The 14,087-nt window shown below is 49.3% G+C and overlaps 1 protein-coding gene across 3 annotated transcripts; it reads right to left on the bottom strand.

Moving 5' to 3' along the window:
* Positions 1-4,326: 4,326 nt before the first annotated feature.
* Positions 4,327-13,261, bottom strand: RCAN3 (RCAN family member 3). Of its 3 annotated transcripts, XM_051807321.1 has the most exons (7): positions 13,017-13,261; positions 12,042-12,072; positions 9,344-9,384; positions 8,443-8,685; positions 7,757-7,930; positions 7,135-7,306; positions 4,327-6,394 (listed from the first exon to the last, which is right to left on the bottom strand). In XM_051807321.1, the coding sequence occupies exons 4-7, from the start codon at positions 8,635-8,637 to the stop codon at positions 6,186-6,188; spliced, it is 750 nt and encodes a 249-aa protein (XP_051663281.1). In that variant the 5' UTR covers positions 8,638-8,685; positions 9,344-9,384; positions 12,042-12,072; positions 13,017-13,261; the 3' UTR covers positions 4,327-6,185. The 3 variants fall into 3 exon arrangements, with proteins under 3 accessions (XP_051663281.1, XP_051663279.1, XP_051663280.1); XM_051807319.1 differs by lacking the exon at positions 12,042-12,072; XM_051807320.1 differs by lacking the exons at positions 9,344-9,384; positions 12,042-12,072.
* Between the last annotated feature and the right edge of the window lie 826 nt (positions 13,262-14,087).

Below are 14,087 nucleotides of genomic sequence, written 5' to 3'. Positions count from 1 at the left end.
CCCGGCGCCGCCCCCGCGGGTGCCCCCGGAACGGCTGGGAGGGGGGTGGATGATGGAAGGCTCTGGGATACGATTCCCACCCCCCTCCCAGCTCACAGCCAGAGCGCCGGAGGTTTGGGAACAGCCCGACTCCCGCGGCGCTTCAGTACCCAAAGGACTTCCAAGCTCTCCGGGGGAAGGATCCCAAACGCGTCCGTCCCGGGTGGTTCTGGCCACTCGTCAGGATCCAGCTGGGAAGGAATCCTTGCCTTTAACCTGTGCTTCAACTTCTTTATCCTGCATTTCCCGCTAAAGAGTGGGGAAGAAGCGTGTGACCACAGTCCCTGTTGGGATTTTTCCTGCGGAAATCCCACTTATAAAAGGGATCTGCCCCCTGCCTAGACCTGATGCTGCTCCCCCGGGAAACCAGAAAACCACATGAACAAGCCACAGCCCTCAGTCCAGGCTCAGCTCGTGGTTTAGGGTTGTTGTGGAGATGTTTCTCCCCCCATCCCCCAGTTCAGCTTCCCCAGCTGCAACCAGAGCCACCCTCCCTGCAACAATCCATCTGAAACACATGGATGGAACCTGCCCCTCACAAAGTCCTGCCTCCACATGCAAAGGCAGCAACAGGGGCATCCCAACTGCCCATGAACATTTGCAGTGCATTTCTTGGGAAGACCAGAATACGGCACAGCCTGAAAAGTTGGGATGAGGAATGAGGTGCTTCCTTAATTCACAGCTCTCTGCTTCTTCCTGGATGAGAAACGTTCACTCTGGCTCTGTGCACGATGATCTGCAGGTTCACCACATAAAGCACTTTGGGGAGCCATTGACAAAGATGTCAAATATAAACCTGAACTTGGATTTATAAACCTGAACCTGGATTTATAAACCTAAACCTGGATTTATAAACCTAAACTTGCCTTGGTGCCAGTCAGTGCTTGCACCAAAGAGAAAGCTACAGCCACATTTGAGAAGCTGGTGCTCAAGTCCAAGTGAAGACTTAAAGAACAACCAGACCAGCACAGACCACCACAGGCAATGGGAACTCACCTCCTCCAGAAACTTCTGTGTTCCCAGCACGGGTCATGCTCAGTTTGGTGCCCACCATGGACTGGTTTCTACACTGTACCCCAAGCTGAACCCCACAGAGGCTTTCTCACCAGAAACCACATCCAATTATTCAGCAATTTTCCTGCACAACTACAAAGACCCACATTAGTCACTTCCAGCTCAATCTTTTTGCCTCAATCCCTCCCTGTGCAGCTCCTTAAAACCAGAGACTGAAGTCTCAGCAGGGATTACTCACCAGTCATCCTTTCAAGGGAATAAACTTTGCTTGATTGGTTTCTTTTCAATTACTGCCTCATCCTGCATGAGCAAGAAGGAACATGAGGCTCTCCTGGGAACAGGAGTGGTTTTCCAGCCACGTACCTTCCCTGGGCTGTATCTCTGGAGAGCACAAGGGGCTTCTTTCAACAGTGAGCAACCATCACTTGGAAGAGGTATGAACACAAGTTAATGAAAGTAATTAATAACTCAATTTAAATAGTATAAGAAAGAAGGAACCAGCCTCTGTGACTGTTGGATGGATGTGGAAAGAAGAAAATGGTCTGTGTTGCTACCAAGCACTGGCTGGATGATGTTCCTCCCTTGCAGAGAGGCAAGTTCAAAGGAGAATTCAGATCTCCTGCTTCCCACTGCTTTGTCCTGAACAAGGACATTCCCTCTGGGACAGGTACCTGAGGAAAGACAGACCCCTTGCTTTAGAGAAACCCCCCCCCGGAGCTTCTGTTCGAAGTCTCAGCCACGTGAGAAAACCAATCCAGAGGATCCCCCTGGGAGGAACTGGCACACAGCAATCCCAGCTGGAAGCAGCCCAGTGTCGTTGTTCCCAGGCACCACAGTGTGCTCAGCATCCTTTAAGCCATAAAACCCACCTGGATTTATGAGGTGCTGCCCCTGCCACGACGTTCAGGAGGGTGTGAACATCCAAGGACAAGCTTGGTAAAGGCAAATGTGAGGCAGCAGAGAGGGAGGGTGGGACTTTCCCAAGTGTTTGCTTGGGAAGAAATCCCTCACCAGGTCCTGAATTTGTAGCCCTTTACCACTAGCTACAGTAATAAACCCACACGCTGGGTTTATACACCGTTAAATGTGTAAATACATATAAATGTTTATACACTGTTGTGTATAAACTGCTGCCAACACCAGTTACCCAGTTTACAGCTCCTCAGCCACCAATCCTGATCTATTCCTGTTGGAGGAGGACAAAAGGAGACACTGGGGTGCTCCAGAACAATCCTGACAGAGTCAGTGAATGCTGAAAGACGTAACAGGACTCTCAAATAACTACAAGGGCTGCTACAGCCTTGCAGAAGCCCTAAGGAAGATAAATTCCCCGAGTTTAATCATGGAGAAGGTCTGGACTCCTCCTGGAACACCAGGGCAGTTCACAGCACCACTGGTTACGTTTCCTGCACTGAGCAGGGCAGGGCCTGGGACTGTCTTAGTGAGAACAAAGAGAGAACAAAGGGAGAGCAGAGATATTGCAACAGACTGACCAGAAATTCCTTATTAGCGTCTGGAACTGTGTTGTGAAACCGGGACCTCAGCACTCTACACATCCCCACAGCCTCAAAAGCCATTCCCAGACAGCCCTGCAAGGGCTGGGGCTGAGCTGAGGGGACCTGTCCCAGCAGGAGAGCACAGCCCAGGCCCTGACAGGGACACGGTCCTGCACAGGCACAAAGGACACACAATTGGGTATTTTGATATTTTATGTAACAGCAAACCAGGAGTGTCCTTCCCACTGCCTCACCCTGGGACTGCTGATAGCTGGGGTATGTTCAGTGCAGCAGGGAAATCAAACATTCCCTTCCACAAGCCTGAACACGCCAAGGTGTTAAAAATGTGAGAGCCCTCGTTCAGAGGAGGATTTTAACACATCAGGTAACACTGGAACACGGTGTGTTTTTAGTGGGACTCAGCACAAACACACCCTAAAGCTAAAATGCCCAAAAAAGCCCAAGGTCCCACCCATCCCTCCACTCAGATGGGCACATGGTAAGACACAACTCCAGTCCTGGTCTTTTTTAATTGAGATAAATCAAACAGAGCCTGTGAAACCTTCCTGGAGCTGAGTGTGAGGTCAGGGCCAGCCCTGTGTCACACCCCCTCGGGCTGCAGGGGCAATACCTACAGGAGAAGGAGTGTTTTATCCTGCTCTGCATTTTCTCCAAGGGAATGAGGCTTGGCTGGGGTCTCCTTCCACATTAAACACACACTGGACCATAAATCTCTCCTAGCAAGTTTTCCACTCAGAGCAGAGCAAGTAAACAAAGCCTGGCAAGATGAACATAACAATCTTCTGTTCTGGGCTAAATAATCCAAGAGCAGACAAAAATGGAAGTGAAACCTTTCAAGGAATAAATGAAGCAATAGGCATTTTATCCATGAGGCCTTTCCAGGGGAAGCAGTTCAGCAAAGAGGTAGAACGAGGAGTTGTAATCACAAGTTTGCAAAAAACAGGGCTTGTTCTCAGCTGTTGGGAAATAAAACCAAACCACCCTCAGCAACTGTAAATCCAGAAGACACAGGCCCAGAGAAACACCACACATTTCAGCTGCTTCTCCAGGAGGCTTTAAAGGGATCTGGGGTATTTATTTATACAAAGTGCAGGCTCGGAAAGGGCCGAGCTGGTGCCCCTGTGCCAGCCCTGCTGCTAAAAATAGCACCCAGCAGCAGGTCAGTGATTCAGAGAAACAGGTTCTGGTGGTTGTCACCCAGTCATGGCATGCAGTAAATAAAGCAGAGTTGGAGTTCATTCACTCCCAAGGCAGGGTGTCACCCTGGAGTGACCAGAGCCACTTCTGGTACCGACCCATGGCCAGCACTCACCTGCTCCTGATGTCCCCCAGGACAAAAGCCCATGGTTTAGTTTTGTGGATCAGTGCATCCCACATTATTTCTGTAAAGTCTGCCCCTTTCTCTCCTGTGGAAATGGGTCTTGGGAGATTTTTGGAAAGCAAGGAAATATTTCTCTTAATTGCAACAAAATCTTCGCGGAGCTCAGGACTGGCCCAAGTGTCAAACTCCCCTGAGGACTGACCTGGGCTGTGAGAGGCCCCCAAACCCACCAAAAACATCCTCAGTCCCTCCTGCAGCCCAGCAGCTCCCAGGATATTTCTGCTGAAACCCCCAACTCCTTCACTTCCCTGATAATTTCCACATGGAAAACCACAAACAGTTATCAGGAGCATTCACTCAAGGCAGACACCACCATTAAAAATCTTATATATCAAACTTGGTCCAACCTCTGGAAAACAGCTAAAACCCCAAGTGTGAATGGCACTGCATTGTTTTATTTTAAGTGTCTTTACACAATGCTGGAATGTTCCACATTTTACACGTTTACACATCGACAACATCACACTTGCTTTGCCTTAGAAAACTGTTTCTGGGGGTTTTCCACTTATTCCTACTCACAGCACCTTCTACAGTGGGGCAGAAATCAAACAGCTCACAAAATATAAACAGCACAGAGAATCCAGACAGGGCTTCTGGAGTTTTAAAAATCCACAAGCCTGATGGGTAATACAGGTTTTTGTTGGGTTTTTCCCCTTTGTTTCGGTACCACAGAACAGTGAGACAGAGAAGTTGGTCTTTGAGTGATTTTAATACCTGAAGAGATACATAAATATCACACCTGTGGAGGCAAGGTGAACAAACCCCATTTTCCTACCTTTTTAATCTCTACTATTCCTGCCTCTGGAACAAGGACCTGCCTGCAGGATCCCACTTTGCAACATGAAGCTGGTGGTGGGAGGGATCACAATCCAGGACAACCCAAGAGCTGGAAACTGCTCCATCCTTGTGAATCCCTGACCATTCCTTTTCTCTCTGCTGTCAGCCAAGTGAGAACACTTTGGAAAGTTCAACAAGCACGTCATGAACGACTGAACCACACCAAAATGAACCTGAAAAATCTGAATTTCTGAACGACTCAAATGATTTCCACACACAAACATCAGCAGCCTGGTTTGTTCACAAATCATTTTATCCTCTGAAATAGAAAAAAAAAAAAAGAAGAATCTGTCTAGACTAAAAAAGTTTGGCTATAAAATAGCATAAAAGCACAGGAGCAGGTGTTGTTATACCAAGGCATGTTTTCCTCCTACTAAAAAACACTTAACACAAGATCACAAAATTAAAGATCTGTATTCTAAAAGATGCACCCTGCTCTCAGAGGCAGCAGATGCTCTGCCAGACACGCAGGATGCCACACAGGAAAACAGCAAACAAGGGCTGAAACTGCATAAGAACTGGCTAAGCCAGGCAACTGATTGTCTTTGAGAATACAAAACAGACTGGAGAAGTTAAAAATTAACCCTCAGCATCTTATCTCCTGACATGACCTAACAGTCACTGCATCATCCGGCCCAGGAGCTGCCTCGAGGACTGGACATGTTCAGAGAGGATCAGAGACAACCCATTCAGCTGCTGGACCCATATTTTAATCTACCCACTGTAATTAACTCCTAATTAGGTGTCAGTGCAAACCAGCAGTGCCCCACCCAGAGCTCAGAGCAGGAGTGTTGGTGACAGACTCAGTGTGTGGCTCTTCTTCTGCAGCCACCAAACCCAGTTGAGTTCAGCTCCATCCCCGTGTTTGTGCCTCGTGTCAAATCACAAACACACACTTGGCCTTTCTGAGGAAAGCAAAGGTTAATCCCCACCTCAGCTGGGAAGGAGTTTTAGCACAAAGAGTGCATTTCACTTGTGTTTAACACGACATTAACTGGAAGCTGCTGGACCAGCACAGATCAGCTGTAAGTTGCTGTGCAAGGAGCTTTCTGGAACCCAGTCACGACAGCAAGAGATTATTTCAGCACTTGGTACATCACACTGTACAACAGAAACAAAAAAGAGTAACATCTTAAAAAAAAAAAACCAAACCCAAACCACAACCAGACTCCCTAATTGTCACTATTTCAAGTCAGGTGGATTTGCTACACTCGGGGGGGGGTGGGGACAGGACTAGTCCCTAAAATTAAAGTGCTTTTCAGAGCATTGGCATCCAAACCCTTGAGCATGAGAGACAACTACAAGTCAGATCTGTTGTCGCTACAGCAGCAGCACAGACATCAACACATGGACTCAGAGGAGTGTCTGGTGTTGGTACCCCCTGGAGCAGCCCAGCTCTAGCAGGGCATGGTCCCCCCCACCTCCAGGGCACACTCGAAGGCCTTGGAGTCGCCCAGGATGGTCGGGGGGGGGTCTGGGCGCCGGGTCTGCAGGATCTTCTGTCTGGGGTTTTTGATCTCCTCCTCCTCCTCCGTCTCGCTCTCGCACACGTGCACCACGACGCTGGGGGTGGAGTCTGTCCCGGCGTGCAGCTCGTACTTCTCCCCTGGGAGCAGCAAACAAAAACCGGGCTGAAACACCCCCGGGGCAAAGCATTTCACCTCAAAAGCTCCTCAGTATCCCCAGCAGCACAACCAAGTGTTCGGTTTGCTCAACCTCCACACTTCACTGAGCCTCTTTAAAACAGTTACATCGAATACAATCAGCCTTTCAACCGGTACTTAAAGCAAGGGAGGGATGCTAAAAACCCTCAGGAGCCACTGAAGACATCAAAGCACAAGCAGCACAGGCGTTTTTAAGTGGCATCATTTATGCTGCACATTTTAGGTGACATTTGTAAATGAAAACCCACAAAAGGTTAAGCCTCCGTATTTCCTGTTTTTCACAGAAAGCAAACACCATGTTTCCCAGGAAGGCTCACAAAGAAGATGATGATTAAACCCAAAAAGTACATATTAGCATCTCTACATCCTTAGTAACCTGAGCTGCCCATCTGCAAGAGACTGAAGTTCTCATGCCTCTTTTATAGTTTGTTCCTTAATGCTGAGACTCTGACAGAATTCAATATATGGATGTGATGGAGCCAGTACCACACAGGCCAGTCTGTGCTACTCTTTCAACCAATTAACTAATTAAGTAAAAAAAGTGATGGATCATTTCATTCAAGGAAGAAACATCACATAAAAGAGACCGAGTTTCTTCTCACACAAAGGTAAGGAGATAAAATCCCTTTACAACCATTTTTTAAAGTTAAGCATCACAGCAAAAGCAGGTCAGTGTTCCCACCTGGTCCCAGCTTGGAGACAGCACACAGCAAGTCATAGTTTATCAGGGGAGTTGCATCTTCACTCTGTTTCCACCCGACTGGTGGAGAGGCAGGTGGGGAAATCAGGAACTGTTTGACAGGTTGTGGAGGGAGGAGGTAGGACTTGTCACCTATTTCGCTGGATACCTGCACCTGAAGGCAAAACCAGGAGATACAGATGGCAAATATTAATTCCCTCTTTATTTAGTCCCTTCCCCACTAATGCTTTTCCACCCTCTGCTTTAGCAATGCTCCATTCAGCCCAGCTTTAAAAAGAATTTCCCCCAGGGAAACGCTGCAGTTCAGAACTTGGCCTGTGCAAGTGCTGCCAGTGCTGATCCAGCAACAACATCCCTGCAAAGCATCCGTTATATGGAACATTTTGCATCCACTTCTTTCCTTTCAGCACATTTCTGTTTGGGTAGGAACAGCAAAACTGCCCCTAAAGGGTGAATTTTATCCCTGCCAGTGACTCCCTGACACGGCTCAGTGCAGGACAACGAGGCTGGAGGTGACTTCTGATGGTTGTCACAAATGGAACTCTGGGACAAAGGAGGAATAAAGGGACAGGGACACAGGCACAACATCTTTGTTCCATCACACCTGTGCAAAGTAAAGCTTCAGCTTCTTCCCACTGAAGTCTGTTTCGTGCAGCTCTATCCGTGCTCTCGCTGCTGCCTCGGGGTTGCTGAAGTTTATCCTCACCCTCCTGAAGCTCTTAAACAACTGGAATGTCACTTGGTCATCATAGACTGTGAAAAGGGCTTCAAACCTTTCCTAGAGATGAAGCACAAACATTCCCCAGACACAAAATGAACGTTTTCTCTCTGGGAAAACACACTGCCCTTTCCCTTTCCCCTCCCAAATCCCATCCAGTTCCTTCATCTCCTCCACCTGCCCATTCCACACCTCCCTCAGTTACCCTGCAAACCCGTGTTCAGTGCAGCAGCATTGTCCCAGAGTTAAACGTGAAATTCCAAGAGCACCTGGATGTGAGCAGAGACCAAAAACTGGGAATACACAAACTGCCACCTAGTGAGAGAAACTCGAAGTGCAGATCTCCAAAAATTCACAGCACCGTGTATCCACCAACAATTTCAAAGGCCAGGGAAGAGTGGTATTATCTGCTCTTTGGTAACTCTACTCATGCTGCTCTGAGCTTCCCAGGAAAACACTTTGGGTTGGGTTGTTCCCCCAGTTATAACAAGCATTAATACACTGAAAATCCAGACAAAAACATTAAATAGCTGCAGCTGCACTTCCAACCCCACACCCTCCTCCTGCCTTACCTTTTCCTCCTGCACCTCAAACACAGCTTCGTGGACACTGCAAGCAAAGAGGGAGGTAGGCAAGTCACTTAAATCCATCATCTCTTCCAAATCATCTTCATTCTCCCCAAAAATCATCTGCTCCTCCTCCTCCTGGTCGCTGCTGTACAGGTCTGACTGGCTGTCGCTCCAGGACTTCATGGGGTCCCTCAGCATCCTTCACCCACTGCAGCTCCTGGGCACGGGCCAGCTTCCACCAGGGCTCTGCCATCCCAAAAAACACACCCCAAACTCAGTGGGAGGGCACCACACCACCCTGCCCTGCCTGGGGAGGCAAAGAATTTTACAGAAACAAAGCAGAGAAGTCACCCTGACGTTTGTTGTCACCCCCAAATGAGCAGCATCTCACCCCAACCCTGCAAGGGGAGCCAAGACTCTGCTGCTCAATCAAAAGGAACATAAAGTTCCTTTCCTGTCAAGGAGCTGAAATTCCTCCTCCCTTTGCCCTGACAGAAAACCAAAATGACAACACTGTTCTAGAAGCTCTTCTCCATGACACACTGAACAGCCATTTCTTATTTAACAATTAAAACCTCTTCCCAAGTCATCAGAGGGGTCTTCTGATAGTTGAGGAAATAACTTTATTTCCTCAGGTACCCAGCAAAGTTAAACCACCTCTCCAAAGCCTCTCCAGGCACACATGGAACAAAATCTAAAATCTCCTAAGGGAAGGAAATTTCCTTCTCCTGAGCACTGGAAAATACCTTTCCTTCCCGTGGGGAAGAGTATCCACAGCTGGGAGTAAACACATCAAGGGATTAAAAAAACCATGCAAAAAAAAAAAAAAAAAGCAAAAGACTAAATAAAAGAGTTTAGGGAGACTAGTTTTTATACAGTAAAAAAAGATCTTAAAGGAGCATACCTTCTGCCACCTATGGCTGCAAAAATCTTGAGGTTATCACACTGCAAATGAGAGAAAACATGGAACTGCACTGGATCTACCTTTGGAAAGAGTGTTAATTTATCACATAACACTAAAAAAAGATAGGTAAATATATTGGTGTTTCATTGGCAATGGTCTCATTTGGAATATCAGCTCATTCTTTTGAAGCAGACACTGAGAAATGCCATGAACTGAAACAAAAACACATTAAAAATGCAGAATAAACCCACTCTCACTCATGGGAAAACATTAAGACAAGATTTCTAATTAACAACACACAAACACTTTGCAGTTAAGGAGAATAAAAACACGTAAAAATGAGGGAAAAATATTTAGGATAAATGGTTTTAAGTATTTCCAAACTGCTCTGGGACACACCTAAGGAGTGATGCTCCATGAAATGAGTTAAATCAGTGGAACAAAAGCTGTTGGAAGGATCCTGTGCTCCTGTAGCTGGCCCAGTCCCTGTCACCCCTTCAGCCAAACCACCACAAACTCGGGCACAGACCTGGGAACATTTCCTGAATTTCCCCAGGAAAAGCTCCTCAGTGTCACAGAAAGGATGGAAATGGAAGAAAATGAGTTGCTGGTGGAAACCTCCTTTTTTGTGCTCGCTGATTCACACAAGGAGGGAAGAGAAGAGGGAACAAAAATGTGCCAACAAGGGAAAAAACAAAAGGCACCATCTGGCTCTGGGAGAAATCTGGGCTCAGCAAACCAGGCAGCAGGACACAGACACTCCTCCAGTCCAGCCAAGGTGGAACTGAGAGCAACATTCCAGCCCTTGGCTCTAAAACATCAGCTTAAAAGACCTAAAGAATGCATTACTGGGGGGAAAAAAAATAAATCTCAGTTTTTCCTTCTTTTTCCAAATTTGGTTGATTCAGAGAATTATAATTAAGTTCAAAGTTCCAGCACGAGGAGGTTCTAAAACTCTGAAACTCCTTTTGCATTTTGGGAAAAAAAAAAAAGAAGACATCCAGGTTATTGCCCTGTCTTGTGGTGGAACAGAACAGGGCAGTTTTGTAAAGAAAAAGGTGACAAATGGAAAAGTAAAAGGCAAGACTGATGGTAGGGCAGGCAACACAATTAAGGAAAAGGTCTTTGCCAAATCGACTCAGGAACAGGAGAGGGATCAATAACAAACAGAAGTGTTTGCAGACAAGTGCCAGGAGCTCAGATATCCCAGACAGCACACACACAGTCAGAGAGGAGGGATGGAAAAGGAAAGGGGAAAAAAAAGCCAAGAAAAGAGCCAGAGCACCCAGCTTCTTTACAATTAATTTCTGTACCACTGAACAATTCGAGTTCCCTGTGAAGTGGACAGAAAGTGATGGCTGCACAGTCACTGTGACTGTCAAGAGATGCACACAAACCTGCCCAGTTATCATCTTAACAGTGAATAAATTCAGCTGGCAGTCCCTGCACCTTCACTCTATGTCCTGATTCACTCCATCCAGCTCCCTGTGAAAAACAGGCAACCAAGCACCACCTCTGCCCTCCCGCCTCCAAACCACACAGGGATTAAACCAAATGCACATCTGGGTTCTGGGCACAGAGCTGAGGTGACAGCCCTGCTGTCCCTGCCCTGCAGGCCTGCCCTCTGCTCACCACTGTGTCCTTTTCCCATGTAAACGCCTTTCCTACTTGGAAAATCCCAATTTTTGCTGCCCAGCAACGTGTGGCATCAAATCCTGCAGGGGGGGAACTGTTGCACTGAGGAGAAGCTCTGCAGGTCTGTAGAGTTTAAGGATCCTGATGGAAAACACCCTGTCCCCAGCTCTTGATCAGATATGAAACCATCATGTTTTAAGCTTTAAATGCAGCAGGAAAATACCTGACTGGGTTAAATTTTCTGCCCTGTGAAAAGGCAGCAGGTCTCCAGTGAGGAGTGTAAATGACACCGGGGAGCTGGGGCAGTTTAACCCTCCCCGTGCCAGGAAGCAGATTAAATTCCTTCCTCAGCCAGTGACACAAATTTAATTCCCAGAAATCATCTCACTGCTTTAAAGAACAAGAGTGGAAACCTAGACATGGTTAAGCTGCAGAACACAATGCAGTTATTCCCTGGAATTCCTGCAGCTTGCAGGGGAAGGGATTTAATAGAATCAATTTTAGCCTAAGTTAAGGGAACATTTCAGCAGCAACATCAACAGCTCTGTGTAATTTCCAGCACAGCATTTCCTGCTGTAAAACCAAAATCTGAAAAGCTTCTGTAGAGAACACTGAGCTATAAAAGCTACTTCAATTATGCTGTGGTTCTTCCCTCATTAAGAATGCATCATAGTTCTGTTCTTTTTAATCATAAACCTACATGGTTAATTCTGGGGTTTTTTTCTCATGTTACTCCTTTTTCACGACTTCACCCAAATCAGTATCAGAGCACCTGGTTACTGAGCAAGGCAAGAATATCCAACACCTTCCCTGGCATCAGATGAGACAGGTAAGACTGATGTGTGAACGTTAATTAACAAGTGCAGTGACAAACAGCCCTGTGAGAAGTGACATTTTAAAGAGATCAGGCAGAATTATTTGATTATGCAATTATTAGAAAGCATTAAAACCAGAAGAAGGGCACTCCAAGCTTGAGACAGGTACAGGAATGTGATTATCAGTGCAACAGCCAAAACACTCTGATTCACCTTCCCTAGGAAAAAAAGGGAATTTCTTCACTTACCTCCCTGGAAATGTGAGAGGTTCCCACTTATCTATGAATGGAGATATGCAAATGCAAATTACAACCAGCTAATTCCTATTATGATCAGCTAATTCTTACGAGAGTATTAACTGCAATAAACAAATTAAAAGCGATTTCACTGCAATACTCATTAGCAAACTATTTGCTCGTTTCAGATTTGACACCCTCACACAGCTCGACTGAGAGGATCCCAAGAACTAAAGCCACTGGGATCAGACCTTTCACTAAGCCCTTTCTTCTGGGAATTAATACCTGCTTACCACTCAAACACTGGGGGACAGGGGCCGCTCAAACGCTCGAAAGCAAACTCTCCAAGTTCACACGGAGCTAAAAATGTAAAATTTAAGCGAAGCAGCTTCTGCCATTGGGGGCTTCAGTTCTTCCCCGGCACAGGCAGCACCGGGGGTTTTCCTGGGCATCCTCTGGAGCAGGAGCAGCTCCCTCCCAGCCACATCCCACCCTCCCGAAAACCCTCACCGTGAGGGCAGCACACGGCGATTCCCACAGCAACAGGATCCTCCCCGAGGAGCTGAGGGGCAGAAATCCTTCCCCGGGAGGGTGGGAGGCCCTGGCACGGGGTGCCCAGAGGAGCTGAGGCTGCCCCATCCCTGGAAGTGTCCAAGGCCGGGCTGGACGGGGCTTGGAGCAACCTGGGCTAGTGGAAGGTGTCCCTGCCCAGGGCAGGGGTGGCACTGGGTGATCTTTGAGGTCCCTTCCCACCCCACCCCACCCCACCATCCCACACCCCGTGGAGCTGCCCCGGGCGAGCGCAGGGGCCGGGGGGTCACCCCCCGCCCGGGCCGGAGCCCTCGCTGGGGATATTCTTTAATTAAAAACCCCCCAAACCCTCGGGATCCGCCCTAAGGGAGAGAAAAACAACAACAACAACAACAACATCAACAACTTCCCCACCCGCGGCTCGGAGCGCTCGGCCCGGCCCGGGCCTCACCTCACCTGCGGGCGGGGCGGCGGGAGCGCGCACCGCGGTGTCCCCGTTGTGGGGCCGGAGCGGCGGGAGCGCGCACCGACCGAGGAGCGGCGCCCGTGTGGGGCCGGAGCGGCGGGAGCGCGCACGGGCACGGCGCGGGAGCGGCGGGAGAGGCGGGAACGCGCCTGCGCGCGCCCCCCCACCCCGCGCCTCCGGGAGCGGCGGGGAGGGGGTCGGTGACCCGGATGGAGGGAGGGAGGGAGAGAGGGAGGGAGGGAGAGGGAGAAGAGGAGGGAGAGGGAGTAAGGGAGGGGAGGGAGGGATAGGGAGGGGAAGAGAGGGAGGGAGGGAGGGGAAGAGAGGGAGGGAGGGAGGGGCGGCCCCGCGCGTGCCCCGCCCCGCTGAGGGGTCGCGCCGGGCGGGTCACGTGGGCTCGGCGATGGCTGAGGTCGGGGGGGGGGGTGGGTGGAATTTATTTAAATTTATTTAAAAATTCCGCACATCGCCCTCGGAGCTGCATCTGGAGAAGAGCCGGCGGTTCTGGCAGGGCCGAGCACGGGGGAAGGAGCCGCTTCAGAGCTGCCCAGAGGAGCTGCGGCCGCCCCGCCCCTGGGAGCAGCCCGGGATAGCGGGAGGTGTCCCTGCCCCTGGAGCCGGATCATCTCCAAGGTCCCTTCCAGCCCAAACCATCCCACGATTCTGGGATAGCGGGACGTGTCCCTGCCCCTGGAACAGGATCATCTCCAAGGTCCCTTCCAGCCCAAACCATCCCACGGTTCTGTGATTCCACAGTTCCATCACCTGTTGCCGGAGGTCGGGGGAGCGCCGGGGGCTGTCCCGGCAGGGCGGGGGGCTCGGGGGATGCTCCGTGTGCCGGCACAGATGCTGCTCCTCCAGGGGGGATTTCTGGGCAGCCCTGGCCCGCTGCCAGGCGGGAACAGTGACGGTGGGAGTAAATCTCGGCTTTAATCCCAGCCGCGAGGCGGTTCGAGGCAGCCCGTCAGCCGAGCCGGCTGATAAATCGATGCCTGTGTCCCTCCACCTCTCAAAACACAAAGAAAGCAGCGTTCCTTTGTTTGGCCGCATTTGGCTATCGG

The sequence above is a fragment of the Manacus candei genome, unplaced genomic scaffold (assembly GCF_025592945.1).
Source record: "Manacus candei isolate 608988 ecotype Guabito, Panama unplaced genomic scaffold, ASM2559294v1 h1tg000070l, whole genome shotgun sequence".
Taxonomy (NCBI): domain Eukaryota; kingdom Metazoa; phylum Chordata; class Aves; order Passeriformes; family Pipridae; genus Manacus; species Manacus candei.
This window is presented reverse-complemented; position numbering and strand designations above follow the sequence as displayed.

Bases quoted from the DNA above. Each gene is read 5' to 3' on its own strand.
- RCAN3 (XM_051807321.1), bottom strand. From the start codon at position 8,637: ATGCTGAGGGACCCCATGAAGTCCTGGAGCGACAGCCAGTCAGACCTG. The intron at 7,931-8,442 runs GTAAGGCAGGAG...CTTCATCTCTAG, and splicing joins TTGAGGTGCAGGAGGAAAAG to GAAAGGTTTGAAGCCCTTTT. The intron at 6,395-7,134 runs GTGGGAACACTG...TGCTGCTCCCAG, and splicing joins TGTCTCCAAGCTGGGACCAG to GGGAGAAGTACGAGCTGCAC.